Source organism: Capsella rubella, unplaced genomic scaffold (assembly GCF_000375325.1).
Source record: "Capsella rubella cultivar Monte Gargano unplaced genomic scaffold, Caprub1_0 scaffold_7, whole genome shotgun sequence".
NCBI lineage: Eukaryota > Viridiplantae > Streptophyta > Magnoliopsida > Brassicales > Brassicaceae > Capsella > Capsella rubella.
Window position 1 is genome coordinate 4710157 of NW_006238917.1, and position 20280 is coordinate 4730436.

Sequence of the window (20280 nt, forward strand, 5' to 3'; positions counted from 1 at the left end):
TAAAGTTTTTCTGATTGGTATATAGTATTTGTTTAAGACATCTAAATTATCAAAATAAAAGTAAGATTTATAATTTTGGGTTTGTATTTTATTTGCATAACACAATTATTCTTTCTTTTTTTTTTTTTTAATTTTTCTAGATATGGTGTTCTACATAATTCCCCCTAAAAATAAACAAAAAGAAAAAACTCTAGACTTCTGTTGAAAAATCGTGTACAACAATATTCCCAACTGTCCTTATTAGTTAAACTCTTTGTTTAGTGAAGATGTCTTTTTTCCTTTTATTTTGTTGCGATGATGCATAACATTTTTGTTCCTGTTAATTAATGTATCAAGTACTACTAGTGTACTACATAACGTCTTTGGATATTTCTGTTTTCATTTTCTTATTCTCCAAAAATTGTTGTCGGCTCATTCAGTAGATTCACTTTCAGAGACTCTTCTTCTTAGCTCCTTCCAGGTCGTCGTCGTCGTCGTCCTTCGGAATAAGCCATCCAAAATATTTCCACATCTTACATTGGTTTTTCACGTCAAGCAAATAATAATATAATCATGTGTTAAAAATAAATAAAAAACTTAATGTATATGACGGAATTATCACATCACATACCAATATAGTTTCATTGTGGCTGAAACTCAGATGGGTCATTATTATTTCAAAAGGTCAATTATTATCCCAAAAATCTTTATTCAAATTTTATCATGAAGAGGGTAAAGATCTTGCTAAAAATCACACACATAGATAAACAAGGGGTCAAAGAGTTGTTGATTTGTCTAAATCAACGATTTCGTGATTGATATGATCACACGCACATAGGAATCAAAGAGTTAGTGATTGGTTTAGTCATCCATTATTGATTTGTTAGAAATTTTTTTTTTAATATGTTTTTAACATTTGTTTTAGTTAGTAGTACATCGGAGAAGCTTTTACCTATTGTTCTTATCTTCGAGTCAAGCCTTTGTCAATTTGGACGACTTATGGACCAACTTGCTTCTATAAATTAAAGAGTAGTAAATTTGGATATGATGAAAACGTTCGAGAGAGAGTTGGTGGTAGGTAAAATATTTAAGCCGTCATTAGGAAATGATTAAATGGAAGACAAAAACTATTTTATCATTAAATATGGAAATCATAACAGCTCCCACTGTTTTATTTTTAGTTTAAATAGTACTGAATAAACTAAGTAAATAAAACATGGATGACCAAAACTACTATAACAAAAACTGTAATATCCACTATCAGACAGAAACATAGACATTGGAACGAAGGGAGTGAAGATAATGAAATAATAATTGAAGTATTCTAGAGGCAGAGATGAGAGAACAGAGGAGAAGAGAAAAGGAAAAAAGATTGTTAGATAAAAATGGAAATTACGAGGAACAACTACGATTAGCTTTGATTGAAATATATAAACGATAGATCATCAAAGTTCGACTACGAATAAAAATTTCGTTTAAGTCCAAAACGTTCCCAAGCATGTGGGATCATTTTCTGAAATATATATATCTTCTGTTATTAGATTTTGATTAAGACAATATCTATACAAATTAGAAAACTAAGATAGTGTATAACCGAAAGTATAACAAGAAATACTACAAAACTATAAGATATAACTGATTTAAGAAGAAACTATCATAATTCTTGAAATGCATCCCCATATCGAACATTTACCTCAACACATGTGATTCATCCTCTTCGGTTATATTTGAGTCAGGGTTTTGTGGGCAAGGTACACATCTTATTTTCCAAATTACCTCTAATTCAGGGCAATCACACCGTGCCCTTATCTCTCCCGTGCCCCTTTTCTTCTCCAGTCCTTGCAACTACATATAGTAACTTCTGTTATCTCGCTGCTTAACAAAGAACCAAGAAATTAGGATGGGGAAAAAAATGAAAAAGACGTAGAATCATTTACAGTAATTGGAGACGTGAGCTTCAGGACGTTATCCCAGCGGCTCACTCCTCTACAGTACTGTGGAGAGGGCTGCTTAGGTATTACGTCAATGAAGTTACTGAATATGTCCCTGCACTGCTCTTCTTCATTCATGGAAACCACGGACGTGATTAGTGTCATAAGCAATAGAGCACGATGCATCTTATGTTATTTTTCTAAAGCTAATATTAGGACGAATTAGGACGAGTACTAGCGAAGGTAATTAGATGATCCGTGTAATATCATCACAAATCTCTATATATATTTATTAGTTAATTAGTTTATATGGTTAGTTCAAAGAAACATGTAACTCTCGTGCTTCCTTCCGTAAGAAATCATGCCATTTCTATAGGTTAATTTGTTAGACCTAACCAGTCTTTATTTTTTTCGCCACTTTATTTGTATGCTTGAAAGGTATCTAAAAGACTAAAACTGTGTTAGGTCTTATATTTTTATGTTATGACTTGGGAGTTATGATAGGAATATGTGATTTTCTAACATTGTTGTCTGAATTGTATCTTCTTCAAATATTGGATGATTTTGATATCATGTATAAATAATATTTTATTTTTTTCGTCAATGTTTAAAGGGTAATTCATATAGTATTTGTATTCAAAGCTGGACTCACTCGGGTATTTGTATTCAATGCGACTATCTCGGATAATTACTCAATTTGTTCTCATCCTCCTGAAATAAATCGCCATGACCCAAAAACAACCTCGACGACTTTTACATCAGATTCATAATTCACAGTCCTAATTGGTCTCCTTCTTACGTTCTCAAAGCTTTGGTAAGCTTTCGTGGACTCCCTCTCGACTCCACAGGTTCTAGATAGGTTCTTCAATCAGTGCTTCCCATCCATATTTCGTTATGATATGTATAGTCCCACCCATCCGTATTTAGTTATGATCGTTCTTTTGGTTAAGGAAAGTGTACGTATCAATTAAATGTCGCGAGAACAATAATTAAATTTGGTCGTTAAAGCTTCAACTTATGATTTTGTTGCTTAATGGGACAATACTCACTTTTCCCATAACAATGGTTATGGTAAAAAGTAAAAATAAGAAATAAAAGTCACCTGATTAAATGTATATATCCATATATAATCGCCTAAAGGAATTAAACTCTATTTTACTTTTGTAACAGTAGCTAGTAGCTAGGCACTATATTACAATAACCGCGAGTACATATATCGTACTTAACCGATAGCTGTTACAAGGCTTCTCTTTCCAATATTCATACACGCACACACATACATATATATCCTGGTAATTAATTTAATCTTTCAGCGTCGAGTTTCTTGGTGTTTCCGAACCTGTAACCAAAAAAAAAAAAGAACAAGTTAATAAGCTCTTTAAGCTTAGGGAAAAACGTAATAATGACATGTTAGGTAGGAAAAGACTGAGAATGGAAATAACTGAGAACAGTCCATAGCAACGGAGATGGGAAAGCTGAGAGTAAGAGAACAACGGAGAGGAAGGTTGTTAATGGCGCTTGGGAGAAATGGAAGATGATTAGCATTTCCCATTATCTCTACGCATATACACACTCTCTCTAGCTCTCCATTCCCCTGTCTCGATCCCTACGTAATATTTTACAAAGTACTTAATTAATAATTAATTAATTAGTGGTGAAATTAAGAAGAAACCAAAATAATCGAGAAAGAGAGTGATATAACTGGAGCCGTGAATTTGACGACGTTGTTCAAGTGGCTCACGCCTCTGCAGCATTCTGGAGAAGGTTGCTGGAATATTCCTTCGACGAAGCCCATGCACGGCATGAAACTCACGAATACGTCCCTGCACAACGCCATCGGATCGTTGTCCTGTGACTGTGATACAGCGGTCTTCATCAGGACCAAGAACGCCACGACCAATATGGCATGATGTATCTTCATTGATCTGTTTAACTGAGTATCACTAGCGAACGTGGGATATTGAGATGATTAGTGTGCGATCACACTATATCTGCATATAAATATATAGCAATCAATTTGTTTCTTCGGAGTTTATTACATATGGTTGGTTTAATTAATGAACTCATGTACTTCTCATGTTTCCTTTTTACTCGGATTAATTCCAGTTGAGTTCTCTTTCAGTTTTCTTGAAATATTATGTGTAACATTCTATTTATATCTTCAATTTTTTTGCTAAAGCTATATCTTCATTTGCCCCCCCCCCCCCCCCAAAAAAAGAAAAACAGATTATATGTATATATCTTTAATTTAGTTTTTTTGTAGGTTTATTGCATGTGATTGGTTTATTTATATCGCATGCCATATGTGATGTGTCTTGTTATCTGATACATGAGCCGATATTATATATTGTCTGTAATCTGGTCTCATAAAATGCGTATCTTTTGGAATGTAGAACTCCGACAATTTTTGGATAACAAGTTCGTAATTGTCTGTAAAGTTTTGTCCGTCTGAAAAGGATAAAAGATTTAGCTACCTTTCTTGCTTCCTGACTACGTTACATTCAATTTTTCAGACGAAATTAACAAAGCCTTTCGTGTCTTTGTATATATATGATGAATAGTGTCTTTATTATATATTGATTCAATGGACAATGCTCTCTTTTAGTGGTAATTTTCATCAGGTTATGGTAATTACCAGTTGATGAATGTTATGTCCGTACGCTACGCATAGTTACTAATTAAAGAAAAGTTTATTATTAGCTTTTGTGACATATATAGTCACTAATACAATACACTTAATTTTGATTATATATCATTTTAACTATATTGCTGCCTGCTACAGTCTTCCCTTTACAATATTCATTTATACATGTACGTACTATATCCTGGTAGTTAGTTTGAGTTTTCAGCGTCAAGATCCTTCGTGTTACTAAACCTGTAACACAATAGAATGATCAATTAGTTCCTTATATATATGTATATATATAGGAGGAAATGGAACGAACTAAATGACATTTTTTTTATATCTCAAGTACTAAACTAAGTCAACAAAAAAAAAGAAGAAGAGGAGAAAAAATGGAAATAACTGAGAACAGTCCATAGCAACGGAGATGGGAAAGCTGAGAGAAAGAGAACAAAGGAGAGGAAGATTGTTAATGGCGCTTGGGAGAAAAGCAATAGGAGTGGTTTTTCCCATCATCTCTACGCATTCACACACCCTCACTAGCTCTCCATTCCCCTGCGTAATTAATAATTAGGAGCTAGCATGCACCGGGGTTATTAATAATCTAATAAATTGCAAACGAAACTGAAAATCAAAACACGAGAAAGAATAGTAACTGGAGACGTGAGCTTGACGACGTTGTTCAAGTGGCTCACACCTCTGCAGCACTCCGGAGAAGGTTGCTGGAATGCTCCTTCGACTAAGTCCAAGTACGGCACAAAACTCTCGAACACGTCCCTGCACCGCTCTACCGATAAATCTGAAACGGCGGTCTTCATCAGAACCAAGAACGTGACGACCAATATGGCACGATGCATCTTCATCGATCTTTTTAACAAATGATGAATAAACTAGCGAAGTACGTACATATATATAGTTAGAGATTGTTCATGTGTGATATATAAAAAAAATCTACATGTACAGAAATATAATCACCTTATTAAGTAGTGGAATATCAGTTTATATAAAGAATGCATGGTTAGTTTAATATGAACACATGTAATTTGCATGTCTCTAATTATTCGGATTCATGCAGTTGAATCTTTTAAACTATTTACGCAAATTTCGTATATATATTTAAAATTATATATCGGTCCATTATTTATATCCCATGTGTGTGTGTGTGTGTGTGTGTTTTTTTTTTTTTTTTTCCATGTGTGTTTTGTGTCTTGTTAATCTTGATAAATCATAAATGAGCCTATAATAACATTAATTCTGGTCTCAATACATATTGTTTGGGGTGTCGAACATTTCTCCAGCTTTTTGGTTCGTTATTATTTCGAACCTCATCTCTTGATTTAGAATCTATAAAGTTTTGTCCCTCTGAAAGAAGAACGAAAGATTCAGCTACCTTCCTTGCTTCTAAAGTAACATCCAGTTTTTAAAAGTTCGACCTAACACCTATGAGGTTAGACCTTTTTTTTTTTTCTGGTTTTCTGATTTTCCCACTTTCTATATAAATGATAAAGATGTCTCGCACTTTCATGAGATGTGCGTGAAATTCTACCCTAGGAAATTAAAATAAGGGATAAATATAAAAGAATCGTCAAGACTCGGGTCACATAATTTGGGCCGAGAAAGAAACGTGTCGAAAGGAGTCCAGTAGCATATTCGTAGTTATAGAAAACCTCATGCCCTTTTTCGTCTTATTTGTTTAGGACCAGAATCATGTAGAACCGCTATACTACTCTCTTCTCGCCTCTTTCAAGAGCTCTCTCTCTCTCTCTTTCTCGTTTAAGCTCCGGCGATTAATCTTCCGTAAGTTCGTTCTCTCGGACTCCAAAAATTATAGCTTTTTATCATTGATGTTTCTCTTACTTCTCTCTGTTTTTACTGTTATGCTTCTCGTGAATTATGTTTCTTTATGCCACCTTGTTGGCTTGTTGCTTTAATCTTTTAAAATGGAGGATTTCATTTGAGCTGCAGCTAGGTTTGTGTTCGTGCTGGTATTTGTGAATTATGTCGCATTATAGCTGATTGAGAGTAACGGTGGCTTTAAAAACGAAGTTAACTAGGATCTTATAAAATGTAATGACGGTGTCTTCTCTGTTTCTCTTCCAGTTTTGGTTATGATCATTATCTTCAAGCATGCATAAGTATATAAATGTCGAGAAAGCAAGAATTTTTGGTGTTTAATTTGCTTTTTTTTGTTTCTTTGCAGATCACTTGTTACTGAGTTTTACTAAAAACAATGGATGGCTCAAAGCATCCATCGGTGTTTCAGAAACTCAAGGGACAATCCTGCTTGATAAATAGATTTTCGCCGAATGTGCAAACTCTTGATTACGGAGTCTCTGGTGCTTATGTCAATGGAGGTTTGCATAGTCTATTTCAGTCTACTAACCAAGGCATTGGCTCTTCTCTTCTACCATATGGTTCATTGCCTGTATCTGTTCAAGCCCCTAGTGAGAAAACTGGCACTGGTTTCTTGATCGATTTCCTTATGGGAGGAGTCTCAGCTGCTGTTTCAAAAACGGCAGCAGCCCCTATAGAGCGTGTGAAACTCTTGATTCAGAATCAAGATGAGATGATCAAAGCTGGCCGGCTCTCTGAGCCATACAAAGGAATCACTGATTGTTTTGGCCGAACAGTCAAAGACGAAGGATTGGTTGCTCTTTGGAGAGGCAACACTGCGAATGTTATCAGATACTTCCCCACTCAGGTTTAGATTCCTCTTCTTCTTAGGCGTGGTCTTACTGGTATAGATGTTGAGATGGGTGTGTTAAGCAAGGGTTTCTGTTTTGCAGGCTTTAAACTTTGCGTTCAAAGATTACTTCAAGAGGCTCTTCAACTTCAAGAAAGACAAAGATGGCTACTGGAAGTGGTTTGCAGGGAATCTGGCGTCTGGTGGTGCAGCTGGTGCATCATCTCTGCTATTTGTATACTCTTTGGATTACGCTCGTACCCGTTTGGCCAATGATGCCAAGGCGGCCAAAAAAGGTGGTCAGAGGCAGTTTAATGGCATGATCGACGTGTACAAGAAGACTATAGCCTCTGATGGCATTGTTGGTCTTTACCGTGGTTTCAACATCTCATGTGTTGGAATTGTTGTGTACCGTGGGCTTTACTTTGGATTGTATGATTCCTTGAAGCCTGTGGTTCTAGTTGATGGTCTCCAGGTACAAAACAAAGAAAACTGTTCAGTATTCACTTCAGCGTATGAGTCCTCTGTTACTGTTTATTCACTGCTCTAAACTATACAGGATAGCTTCCTTGCGAGTTTCTTGCTGGGATGGGGAATCACCATTGGAGCTGGACTGGCGTCTTACCCAATCGACACAGTGCGTAGAAGAATGATGATGACATCAGGTGAAGCAGTGAAGTACAAGAGCTCTCTTCAGGCCTTCTCTCAGATCGTCAAGAATGAAGGGGCCAAGTCACTCTTCAAGGGTGCAGGTGCAAACATCCTCCGAGCTGTTGCTGGGGCTGGTGTGCTCGCCGGCTATGACAAGCTCCAGCTTATTGTGTTGGGCAAGAAGTATGGCTCTGGTGGTGGCTAAACGATGAGAATGAAAGAAAATACTTAAGGTCTATGAGTGAATAAGTAGTCTGTGTTTGTATAAATGTTGCTTTGAATAGTGAGTATACTCTGGCTTGTCTTAGTGTAGGTCATGTTAACTTTTACTTGACAAAAGAATAATGCAAAGAAAACCACTGGATACAAACACTGTTAATTAAATAAAATGAAAGGTGTTTTTGTTTGTGAAAACATGCTGGGAGATCCAAAGAAGTTAAATGTATGGTTATGCCTAAAGTTTGGATAATTCAGATAGGCTTTCCTTGGGTTGTAAGCGAATGAGTTATCTAAATCCAACAATAAGATTTGGTCTTCAAAGGTGTCATTTCAGATCCCACTTCAAACCACTTCAGATAGCTACAAGTAAGGAGTTGAGTCTTTTTCCTTGAACTTATGCCACCACTAGGATATATGCTCATTAATACTTTCTCTAATAAAGGTGTTTGTCTATATAAACCAACATACTTATAAAAAGGATCTATAACTCGTCTTTCAATGGCTCTCTCTTTTACATTTCATGCCCTCATCTCAGTTCTTGTTCATCTATCTTTTGTATCAACTGCAAAGCATAGCCATCACCACCACACAAGTCACAGTCTTCATCCACACACTCCAAGCTCTAACCAACAGCTTCAACAAGCGTACCATGCACTTCAAGCATGGAAGAAGGTCATCTATTCCGATCCAAAGAACTTAACAACGGACTGGGTTGGTCCTTCAGTCTGCAGCTACACTGGCATCTTCTGTGCCCCATCCCCATCCGATCCAAACACTCTAGTTGTTGCTGGAATCGATCTCAACCACGGTGACATCGCTGGTTTCCTGCCTGAAGCCATTGGCCTTCTCTCGGACCTTGCTCTCATCCATCTCAATAGCAATCGCTTCTGCGGCATCCTTCCTAGTTCCTTGGCCAACCTATCGTTACTCTATGAGCTTGACCTCAGCAACAACCGCTTTGTAGGACCTTTTCCGGATGTCGTCCTTTCACTCCCTTCTCTAAAGTACCTTGACCTTCGTTACAATGAGTTTGAAGGCCCCTTGCCTCCAAAACTTTTCAGCAATCCCCTCGACGCGATTTTTGTGAACAACAATCGGTTAACAAGCCTCATTCCCCGAGATTTCGCTGGAACAACCGCCTCCGTCGTCGTCTTTGCCAACAATGATTTTAGCGGTTGTCTGCCTCCAACAATATCCCGCTTTGCAGATACCTTGGAAGAGCTTCTCCTAATAAACTCAAGCTTATCTGGATGTCTACCACCCGAAGTTGGATATCTCTACAAGTTACGAGTCCTGGACGTGAGCTACAACAGTTTAGTTGGCCCTGTACCTTACAGTCTCGCTGGTCTAGGCCATTTAGAGCAGCTGAATCTGGAACACAACATGTTCACTGGCACTGTACCTCTTGGAGTCTGCGTTTTACCCAGTCTACTTAACCTTACCTTCTCTTACAACTATTTCAGTGAAGAAGAAGGCATCTGCAGGAACCTGACTTCTAGAGGAATAGCCGTCGACGATCGCTACAACTGTTTGCCTGACAAACCGCTTCAGTGGAGCCAAAAAGTCTGTGATGCTATACTTGAGCACCCCATAGACTGCTATGACCACGAATGCTCAGCCATGGCTCCTCTGGTTGCTCCATCTACAGCAGGGCCTTCCATTGCTCCTGGTCCAGCTGACACATAAGGATTCACTTGTATGCGCACAATGACCAGATGTTATGTATGCAAACAAAATGAAAGAACAAGAAATGTGTGAAAGATTTGGTTGTAGGGTGAAAGAATATGCACTAAGATTTTTAAAATTATACGATTATACAGAACACAATGTCTATCCGCGGTATCTAGCCGCAGTTACAGATTCCACCTTTGCTATATTTTCATCTAAAAATCTTCTAAACCTCTTCAAGGACCTGAAATTAAAGAACCATCCCCACCTGTTTCAGAGAGTCAAATTTTGCAGCAGTTAACTTCGTGCTGTTGAGAAAACCCAAACTCTAGGAATGTTTGACATATAAGTGAAACATCTCAAAATTTTCAGAAAAGAAAAACAGAAACCAAGAAACCTGGAAAACGCATGACAAAACACTGAAATAAGAGCATGATTCTTCATAGGCCAATCATATACAGAACTTGGATTTTATTATCCCGAGTTCTCACTTGTAAAATCATATTCATGGTTGTTAACAATAAATTTCCTTCAGAGAACCAAAACACTATCTATATACCTAACAGGCAAAGAAACTACCAAAATCTGAAAAGATTTTAAAAAATCCGGTTTGGAAGTTCGGTTTGAGTTGTTACCCGCAATAAACTGTGTGAAGCAGGTACATCCTAACAAACCGAAAACATCCTCTATGCTGGAGGAAGAGAACGCCGGCAAGTTGGGCACTCCATTTTTATATCCATCCATCTCTGTAAGCAGCCCGAGTGGAAGAAATGTTCACATGGAGTTACCTGTTCTCAGAAAAAACTCGCTCATAAGTCTATTTATTGGGGAAAATGTGTAGTTTAGAGAATCCAAAAGAAACTGCTGTACCATGCAATCACTGGTATGCTGTCTGAGATCAATAGCGGTCATGCAGATAACGCAATCAGTGTTGTGGTTTACGTCCCGATTAAATCTTCGGTGGTAGTTGTATTTCTCTGGTAGCATCTGCGTGTAAGCGTAAAAGATAACAAAAGAGATTAGCTGTAGGCAGAAACAACTTAACAATGCGGAAGAGACCTGAAATATCCAAGCCAAACTGAACCGAACTGTAACCTACTGTTCGCTTTATTAAATTGAACATTACATGAAAAAAGAACAAACTAACCTGACGCGGAACAAAGCAACGTGAACCAAAATAATGCTGAAGAAGAAGAATGGCAGCTTGCAACCCCATGAATGTGCACAAGCATACGCACCAGAACTTGTTGGGCTCTACACGCATGAAGTTGTGTGGGCACCCAAAAACATATAACGGTATAGCTAACCGTGTAACTGTCATCCCCAAGATGTAATAAGGGTGCAGAGGCTTTCTTGAATCCCGGACGACATTGGCAACTATCTGTGGTATCCAAAATGAGTACATGAGAAGGAGAATCGGCTGCATGTAGTTGTGGAACTGGTACATTATCAAAATGCCTCCAAGAAGTATCCCATCTGTTATAATATAGTGACAATGATGAAATATCAGCGTTAACATCTGAATTGCGTCAAAGATTTCAGCTAAATGAAAACAAAAGTCACACAATTGGTGAGAATGTCTAGCGCACAAGATTCAAAAAGATTATTGTAGATTCAAATTAACTTACATTAGCAAGTGAATGAAACCAAGCAGGTATAATTAGGAAATTTTGAGGAGACAAGTAATACCATTATTTCCCAACCAAATTGACATAATAAAGTTTCCTAAAACGCAACTTTCTTATCGGGAAATTAAATGTTTCTGTGGTGGATGTTTGGAAGAAATAGGGGAAGAGAACCAAAAGACCAAGCAGTCATATGACTCATATCATAAAAGTGCTGTAAGAAACGAGTTTGAAGCTTTAATTGATAAACAAAGACCAAAAGAGCAAGTACTCACAGAAACGGCTGTAGAGAAAGGACAGTTCTCGCCTCATTGTTTCCCAACCTTCTCCGCTGTTGGAAGGACGGGTTGCTTTCCATATCGCCAGAAGATATCTCATCTCAAAAATCGAAAAGACTACGAATTTGAAGAACGCAGCGGTTGCAAATGCATTAAACAGAGATTCTGCATGAGAAATTTGTAACCTTAAGTTTTACAGTGATGGAGATTTGAGAAAAGTATAAATCACAATGTCAAGTAGCATACGGGCCAGTGAGACAGTAATAGAAATTCCGACAAAATGAAAGCGTAATTTATCAAACAGATGAGGGTAAGATGTGTCGAAGAAAACCAACAAAGAATATTATCAAAATGCAGGGGGGATACAAAGAATATCACTGCATTAAACGCCTAACATGTAACATGAAAAGAGGAGTCATATATTAGCTTTAAAAAAATGGCATCCTTCAACGCGTGAGTACAGTTATAAGGATATACATACCGACTAATATACCAGCCGTGAGATGTAAAAGGCACAAATAAGCATCCATGATAGCTTGTTGCCCAATCATTACAATAGATACCTTGGCAGCACCCTTGTATACAAGAACTTCCGGAAGTTAGTTTTTATTCATTCTGTACAAGAATAACAGTATTAGACCATCTGGTTTACATCGGTATCTTACAGAATGTGTGTTACCGTGCTCCATTTGTCGGATTAACAAAAGAACCTGGAGGAACGAGACCTGAATGCCATAGAAAGTTAAGGAACACACTAATATCGGATAAGTTCTCAGCAGTCTCTTATGAAAGGGTAAACTACTTTTAAGTAAAGGATACAAAAGTAACCATCAGCGTATAGTTCACAGCTTTGTTATAGTAGACTTCGACATTTACAGAGGTTGCATTCAGTAACAAAGGCGAGAAACAATTTCCGTCATCGCCTGCCCCAGGACTTTCCAGCAACCCTTCCATGTGATAATAATTTTTGTCTCCATCTACCAAATTATGGAAAATATCCTCAGCATAAGATAAAATGTGACTAAATAGACAAAGAAGATATCAGGATCATCTCAATGTTTAAAGTTAGAATGCATACTATTTTCACTAGAAGCCACACGGGATACTTGAGCTGCTATTTCAATATTACAGTGCTTCTCCATTTCATTCACTGGAGCTGAAGTACAAGAGAATTGAAGATCAGAGTCTCCGAAAAGTTTAGCACACGGGAAAAAATAGGATACTGCTTACAAATTTTCCGTCTCAGTAATCTGTCTCTTGGAGATTCTTGAAACACTTGAGAGGAGAAAATTCCTAGCTGTCCAACAGCAGAATGTCTAAACTAGTAAGCACTTGGAACATTTTAACACATTAATCCAGCCATCAGAAGAGAAAGCACTATCATTGTCTAAATGGGACAAACAAGAGTCTTGAGGATTACCAGATGATAGGGATTTGAGAGAAGATTATTGTCTTCTTGCCCTGAGTTGCTCTCCTTGCCGCTAAAGTCAAGTAATGTACAGACCTTGGAGTTAAGAGTCAATAATAAATCTTAAAAGCAGTTAAAGAAAAAACCGTTGATTGTACCTATTAGCCACAAGGCGGAGTTGTCTAAAGGGCCATATATATACACCTTCCAGATTTATTTGGGCACCACCCACATTTTGTTCATTGTCAAATACGTCATGGAAAACAACTACACCCTGTTCCGTGAACTTAGTTAGAACCTCAAATATTGCATGCTACAAGATCAAGGGAGATCCCAAAATACAGACTTAGAAGCTGAACTGTTCACCTGAACATAATGCACACCGGTTATTTTCGTTGGAACTGCCACTAACTCAACCACAGAATTACCATTTTCTTTTTGAAAGTCTTGAAACTTTGAAGAGCTATTTGCGGAGTTCAGAAACTTCCAAGTTCCTGAAGAATACCCACAATAGAGCTTATATTCGATAAGTAGTCTAAAACATAAAGCAATAGACAGAAAACCACAACACGGTAGCTAATTCTGAAAGAAGTAGAAAATGAAGAAAGTCATGCCACAAACCTCTATATGTTCCTGTTATATTCCATGCGGAAAACGGTCCTACTTCAGCCTCTTGTTTTCTACCAAAGAGCCACTGCAAGATCATGTAAACCTTAGAATAAAACCAATACCCAAACATTGCCTCGTTTACTCTGAACTCTGAAGAGCTAGCCAGTATCTACCTAGATTCCCCACTACCAATGATTCTACTTCTGCAACAACTAGCCAATCTCTACCTAAGAATCCATTATGGGTCTCATCTCACCACACTATCGAAAGATTCATTCTTACACATCTCAGAGTATTCACCAAGAGAACAAAGCTTGAAGACTAATGAGCTCGATCGAGCTAAGTTAGATAACATTAATCATTTTCAGATTACTCAATCAAATAAAAAAAGATGAAAGTTAGACCAAAGCTACTCTGCTCCTGGATTTTCATTCAAGATTGTTTTACTCTGATCAGCTCAATTTTTGCGAGAAAAAACAAAGCAGGGAATCTCAAACTTAGAAGAGATATCAATTAGGACCAATCATTCAGCAAATCATGAACAGAAACAAGTCATTGAACACATTTGACAACAAACTGGTCGGACTAGCTAACGAAAGTGTAAATTTTGTTTCTGGGAAACATCAGTATGACAGAAATGAATAAACTTTTTGAGCAATCATCAATTGAACAAAAAAAAAACACAAACCTCGTCGCTCCATGATCGAGTTTTCTCCCTTATGGGTCTCAATCCCGTCGCTTGTTGCGAAATCGCCAACAAAATCAATAGCCAGAAGATAACCTGCCACTCGAACCTTAATCCCAAAAGCCCCGAATTGTCCCGCTTCTTCATATCACTCCCTACCCCTAAAAATCCCTTTTTTTATGACTTAACCCAAAACTAAAATATGATAGGATCAGAACTGATTCGAGTTTTGCTCCAAAATCCACAACACTGAAGACAAAAATCCATTTTTAATGGCACAGAAGCAACACAGAGAAGAGAGGGTGAAGTCAAACAAACTAGGTTTTGGTTTTGCAAAAAGGCAGCTCAAGATTGGTGGCTGTATCAGACAGCAGATACAAAGATGATTACAGATTAACAACAACAACCTATATAGATTTGTAATAATAATTTTTATAAAATAAACTATTATAAAAAAAGAAAAGAAAAAACTCCGATTGAAATTAGAAACTTGTTTATGCGGTCGTTGAAACTTCTTAATCAACGTACTCTCTCAATTAAATTACTCATTGTTGAACAAGTCGAAACTTCTTCTTATGGTTCTCTGATTTTAATTATAATTTATTGAGCTTTTTCTGTTAAAAACGAAGGTTCAATGTTTTTAATTGATAAAAGATGTTTAGTTGGAGTTTCATATTCTCAGGTCTTTCTTTACGCCTTAAAACTTCTTATTTCCCCCAAAAAACGATTTACATTTTTTGGGATTAATAAATACATAAGTAGAAAAATTAATTTTCGATCTCTTTAGGAACATTATTAATTAGATCCTTGATCCTAAGTAAAAGATTCCTAATTCCCATTATAGAAAGTAAAATTCGTCTAATAGTGTCCAACTTAGTCGAGCTTTATCAGTAGAGGAGAAAGTGTGTTAAAATTACCAATTTCTAATTAAACGATGTGTTTATCTTGTGTACACTACTATTGATAAAGAGAGCAAAAGTGATTCTTCTACCTCTAGTTGGGCTTTACTAGTAGACGAGAAAAAATGTGTAAAGCCTTTCATTACATTATACTCAGTCCATTTGAAAAAGCCAATAAGACTATTATTGTATCATTGGGTTAGATATATATATCTTTTAATATAAAACTACAAATACAAATACCAAGTGTAAAACAAAAAAAAAAACAATATGTAACGTAAGTTTGAATAATAAATAATATAGGATTTCAGTTTTGTAATTTTATGGCTACTAAAGAATGATAAGATCTGAGTGAAAACAATGGTCGTATGTGAGAAAGAAAGTGAAAAACAAAAGGAATATTTGGATTTTTAGTATATTTCTGAAACACATTATGCAAACTAATACGTTTACTATTCAATATTAGTAAAATAGTATATTTCTACTATACATCATTTTTTCTCTGTCCATTATACCATTAAATTTTTTGATTATTTACGGATCTATGCCATTCTAAACAGTTACTACTCTTCCTTTTCTCCTTTTCTCTCTCTCTCTTCGTACGCTCACATTTTTTTTTCTTTTTCCTTTTTCTTTTTATGTTTTTTTTTCTTTTTATATTATCCTCCGTCAATCTAAAAGCTATAATACTATTCAATAAAAATAGTATTTTTTAAAAAAAAATCATATATATAAAAACCTCAATTTTTCTCTATTATTTGATATGCATTTTGCTAGATGATTTTATTTGATGATGTCAAATAATTTTTTCAGATTTTAGATCTGTACAACTTGATAAATGTACAGATTATCTGTAATCTGTACAACTTGATAAATGTACAGATGTAATCTGTACATCTGTACAACTTATTATATGTACAGATTTAATTCGTACAACTTATTAAGTGTACATTCGGAAAACTTACTAAATCTACAAGTATAGAGTAATACACACAATTTAATATATATATATATTTCATTATTTTATATATATATATATATATATAAATATATTAATATACAAATTTTCTTTCGTGTAGCAGAACTACTGTACAGCAGAACTATGTACAACAGAACCACTGTACAGCATAACTACTGTACAAAAGAACCACTGTACACCATAATCATGTACATTCCAACCATTGTACAACCCATTGTACAAAATCACTGCTTACACTACAATTAATGTACAAAACCATCACATACAACATAGTGTTGTGCATATAGAGAATGAAATGTATAATCCCCCGTTTCACAAAGTGTGTCATTTTATAGTTTTATTTTTGTACATGCATTATTTTGTATAGATTTCTTATGCACAATGATCTATATCTGTACAAACATCTTTATGTACAGTGATCTATAAATGTACATACATTTTTGTGTACAGTTGTATCAAACTAAAACGTCGAGCCATAAACATCAATGTAGTAAATTGTACGCATAAAATATGCATGTAATGTATTTGAAACTATTAAACATAAACAACTATACATATATAGCTTAAACTGTACATATATTATATATATATATATATAATTATGTATAACAGTTGTACATAAGAATGTATGTACATATATAATTATATATATTTAGACTATTATACAACTTACAAAGTTTAGAAATGTAATGTACAGAAGTAATCCATACAACCTACTAAGTGTACAGTAATCCGTACAACCTACTAAGTGTACAAATAGTAAACAATTGTATTCATATTTCTACAATATAATATATATATACAAATAAAATTGTACATACTTAAATTAGATTGTACATATAATTATATGTACAGAAAAATGTATGTATAACAGCTGTACACAAGGATATATGTACAAATACAATTGTGTATATATAAAATATTATACAAAGTTTAAAATTATTTAACAAAATGCATATCAAATTATAGAGAAAAAAATATAGGTTCTTTTGTATGTGAAAAATATCAGAAAAAAAAAATTATACTGAAGAATATTTTAATTATTAGAATGAGAGGGTGTAATAAAAAGAAAATGAATTATTTAAAAAAAAAATTTCTCCACACACAATAACACACACGCACACACGCATTCTCAATCTCTCAAGCCTATTTTTGTCTTTTTCCAAACACTCTCTTAGCCTACATCATTTCCTATCTCTACTATTCTCTATCTCACAAACAGTAATACACACATATTTCTCTAATTATAAATAGTATACGTACTATTTTTCCAATTACTTTTGAAAAATGTACTAAATAGCCTACTTACCCAAAACAAAATCAGATAGCCGTTAAGTCCATTGCATGTCGAGACGTGTAAAAAAGAAGAGATGAGCGAAACCGAAACGCTTCTTCATACTTAATTTGCATTTCTCTTGGTAATTGATGCACACACTACACAGCCAAAAAAGCTTGACCAACGGCTATATCATCTTTACTTTCACCATAAATAAGCAGCACCCTCTCTTGAGGTGATCCAAATAAACACATACAATTAAAGAATATATAAGCCTCTAATTAAGAGAGAGTTGAGTTTAGGATCAGAGATGGGTTTGGTGATGAGGAGCTTCGATCTTTACTTGATCATTGTGATGTTGATGGGTTTGGGGTTTACGATATCAAATGGGTACAAGTTCTATGTTGGTGGAAAAGATGGTTGGGTCCTTACTCCTTCCGAGGATTATTCTCATTGGTCTCACCGAAACAGGTTTCAAGTCAACGACACTCTTCGTAAGTCACTTACTCTAGCTCCTCTTATCTACTATACATATACACAATTGTGTCAATATTAATGCATAAATATTTTTGGTTTTTGACAAGATTTTAAGTACAACAAGGGAAAAGATTCAGTGTTGGAGGTGAGTGAACAAGAGTATAACACATGCAACACCACCCATCCATTGACTTCTCTCTCGGACGGGGACTCTTTCTTTCTACTTAGCCGCTCAGGTTCCTTCTTTTTCATCAGTGGCAACTCTCAAAACTGTCTCAAAGGCCAGAAGCTAGCTGTCAAGGTCATGTCCACCGCCCATCACTCTCCTCGTCACACCTCTCCCTCCCCTTCTCCATCACCTTCACTGGCTCCGGTCCAACAGGTTTTGTCGTCGCCGGGGCCTTCTCCAGGACCTGAACCATCGTCTGATTCAAACGATCATGCTCCGGCTCCAGGCCCTGTGTTGGCTCACAATTCCGCCGGTTTGGTTGGTCCGGGGATGGTGGTTTTTATGATTATGATAACTTCTATGTTCTAAGGGGTTTCCATATTGTCGCTTGTGATCATTAATATTAAGTTCTGAGAGCATTCCTCTACAATTGAGTTTCATGTTTCTCTGCCTATTCTGTTAGTATGTTTGAAGCATCTGTAACCATTTTTAATGTTTTCCCCTGTTTCGTGTTTGTTCTTACTTAAGAAAATATTTAAATCGAGATTATGTATTACTTAGATGCGATATGTTTCTGTTTTATGTTTTAATTATGACCATGCAAACTATAATATATAAAGCTTATATAGTTTTGTATATGTAAGAAATGAAATAATGTAATTGTTAGCCCGTTTAATTATGCGAGTTACATGCTATATAAATCTAGGAGTGAGCGACCAAGTTCATTGCTATTCTTAGTGAACGATTGAGATATGATAAATCTTTTTGATTACAAATAAAAACAAAGTAATAAACTCTAGAAAAACATTGAATAAGTTATGGAGTAAGAACCGGACAAACTACAGATCTATTACCAATTGAAACCAGTTTATAAACCCAAAATCAGTAATTAATCATCAGTTTATCTAACACTTAATTATCGTCCACTTGATCTCGATGATAAACTACATAAAGCTCTTGGTTATCGTTGTGATCATCATCCAGCTGGTAGCTGCAGGTCAGGTGCTGGTCAGGGCTAAGAAAGTGAGCTGCGAATCAGGGATTTGCATAGACGACGGTGGAGAAGAGAAGAGGACAATGGGAGAATTTGAATTGTTGAGTCGTAGGATTTTAAAAGCGGCAAATTATATTAGCTATGGTGCGTTGAAGAAGGATTATGTACCGTGTAAACGCCGTGGCCGTTCCTATTATAGTTGTGGTGGACGGGGGAAAAAGGCTAATCCATACAAACGAGGTTGTAGTGTCATTACAAATTGTTACCGGTTCACAAGTTAATATATATATATATATACTACCATTTATTTTTACATCGTTACTACTACTTAGATTATGTTGCTATCACTAATAAACCATATATAATTCTACTTTGTACAATTTAACTTGATCAATATAGAGAAAATATATCGAGGACTCCCCAATCCCCATCCTAGAAATAAAAAGTAACTGTTAATTTAGAATTGACTTATAAACCAAATATGTTTGAATTGATGATATGAATGTAGTGAAAGGTAGGATCTTCATCAAACAAGAGATTCAAATTAATTAACTACTCAAGAACCAAGAACCATCAATGTCTATGTGTTAAGTTCATTAAAAAGGAAAATTTGGTTTTGAGCTATATATATAGTAGCTGCTGCATAACACACAGTATAGAGCTGTGTAGTAAGAGCATTTTCCATATGAAGTATATGAAGCAGTACATAAACCAGCCAGTGAAGTTCATAAACTGCATAGGTGTTTCTTAGCCATTGCATTTCATATGTGAAGTGTTGATGTCTTTTGAGTTTTGGGTTTTCGACTACCAAAAAGGTATATTAACATTATTCACAGCCAAAAAGAAAAAAGAAAAAAAAGGTAAGACATAAAACAAGCTGAGAATGTTTCTTGGAAAGAAGGAAAGACATATAAGAGTGAACAAAAAATTTAACAAAATCGCCGTCTGTGGGGATCGAACCCACGGCCACGTGGTTAAAAGCCACGCGCTCTACCACTGAGCTAAGACGGCTTCATTGATTAGTTTCAGTTACATTCAATAATATTATTATAATTTGTTTCATGTACAGTATTTCTCTATGTGGTTTCTTAGTATAATTTTAGGTAATAAAATGAATTAAACTAAAT

At 35.7% G+C, this 20280-nt stretch overlaps 6 protein-coding genes and 1 non-coding gene across 8 annotated transcripts; 3 read left to right on the forward strand and 4 right to left on the reverse strand.

The window, feature by feature from the left end:
* Window positions 1-1668: 1668 nt before the first annotated feature.
* Window positions 1669-2096, reverse strand: LOC17879741 (protein ARABIDOPSIS THALIANA ANTHER 7). The gene is made up of 2 exons (XM_006285471.1): window positions 1917-2096; window positions 1669-1824 (listed from the first exon to the last, which is right to left on the reverse strand). The coding sequence occupies exons 1-2, from the start codon at window positions 2094-2096 to the stop codon at window positions 1669-1671; spliced, it is 336 nt and encodes a 111-aa protein (XP_006285533.1).
* Window positions 2097-3211: 1115 nt separating this feature from the next.
* Window positions 3212-3831, reverse strand: LOC17878180 (protein ARABIDOPSIS THALIANA ANTHER 7). The gene is made up of 3 exons (XM_023778008.1): window positions 3613-3831; window positions 3360-3516; window positions 3212-3249 (listed from the first exon to the last, which is right to left on the reverse strand). The coding sequence occupies exons 1-3, from the start codon at window positions 3829-3831 to the stop codon at window positions 3212-3214; spliced, it is 414 nt and encodes a 137-aa protein (XP_023633776.1).
* Window positions 3832-6217: 2386 nt separating this feature from the next.
* LOC17877709 (ADP,ATP carrier protein 3, mitochondrial) lies at window positions 6218-8237 on the forward strand. 2 transcript variants are annotated; one of them, XM_023777951.1, is made up of 5 exons: window positions 6231-6330; window positions 6499-6600; window positions 6734-7234; window positions 7320-7691; window positions 7776-8237. In XM_023777951.1, the coding sequence occupies exons 3-5, from the start codon at window positions 6764-6766 to the stop codon at window positions 8070-8072; spliced, it is 1140 nt and encodes a 379-aa protein (XP_023633719.1). In that variant the 5' UTR covers window positions 6231-6330; window positions 6499-6600; window positions 6734-6763; the 3' UTR covers window positions 8073-8237. The 2 variants fall into 2 exon arrangements, with proteins under 2 accessions (XP_006282649.1, XP_023633719.1); XM_006282587.2 differs by lacking the exon at window positions 6499-6600 and having other exon boundaries at window positions 6218-6330.
* Window positions 8238-8363: 126 nt separating this feature from the next.
* LOC17880264 (pollen-specific leucine-rich repeat extensin-like protein 3) lies at window positions 8364-9785 on the forward strand. The gene has a single exon (XM_006285949.2). The coding sequence runs from the start codon at window positions 8585-8587 to the stop codon at window positions 9770-9772; it is 1188 nt and encodes a 395-aa protein (XP_006286011.1). The 5' UTR covers window positions 8364-8584; the 3' UTR covers window positions 9773-9785.
* Window positions 9786-9861: 76 nt separating this feature from the next.
* Window positions 9862-14839, reverse strand: LOC17878356 (transmembrane E3 ubiquitin-protein ligase 1). Its single transcript, XM_006285300.2, has 15 exons — window positions 14363-14839; window positions 13687-13759; window positions 13432-13559; window positions 13224-13339; window positions 13078-13138; window positions 12888-12954; window positions 12736-12813; window positions 12477-12634; window positions 12323-12382; window positions 12139-12232; window positions 11655-11822; window positions 10902-11230; window positions 10625-10741; window positions 10390-10542; window positions 9862-10022 (listed from the first exon to the last, which is right to left on the reverse strand). Exons 1-14 carry the CDS (start codon window positions 14504-14506, stop codon window positions 10441-10443), a joined length of 1695 nt encoding a protein of 564 aa, XP_006285362.1. The 5' UTR covers window positions 14507-14839; the 3' UTR covers window positions 9862-10022; window positions 10390-10440.
* A 2907-nt stretch (window positions 14840-17746) lies between these two features.
* Window positions 17747-18750, forward strand: LOC17879177 (early nodulin-like protein 2). The gene is made up of 2 exons (XM_006285744.2): window positions 17747-18007; window positions 18098-18750. The coding sequence occupies exons 1-2, from the start codon at window positions 17824-17826 to the stop codon at window positions 18526-18528; spliced, it is 615 nt and encodes a 204-aa protein (XP_006285806.1). The 5' UTR covers window positions 17747-17823; the 3' UTR covers window positions 18529-18750.
* A 1342-nt stretch (window positions 18751-20092) lies between these two features.
* Window positions 20093-20164, reverse strand: TRNAK-UUU. Its single transcript has one exon. It is a non-coding gene; the product is annotated as a tRNA-Lys (tRNA).
* Window positions 20165-20280: the final 116 nt, after the last annotated feature.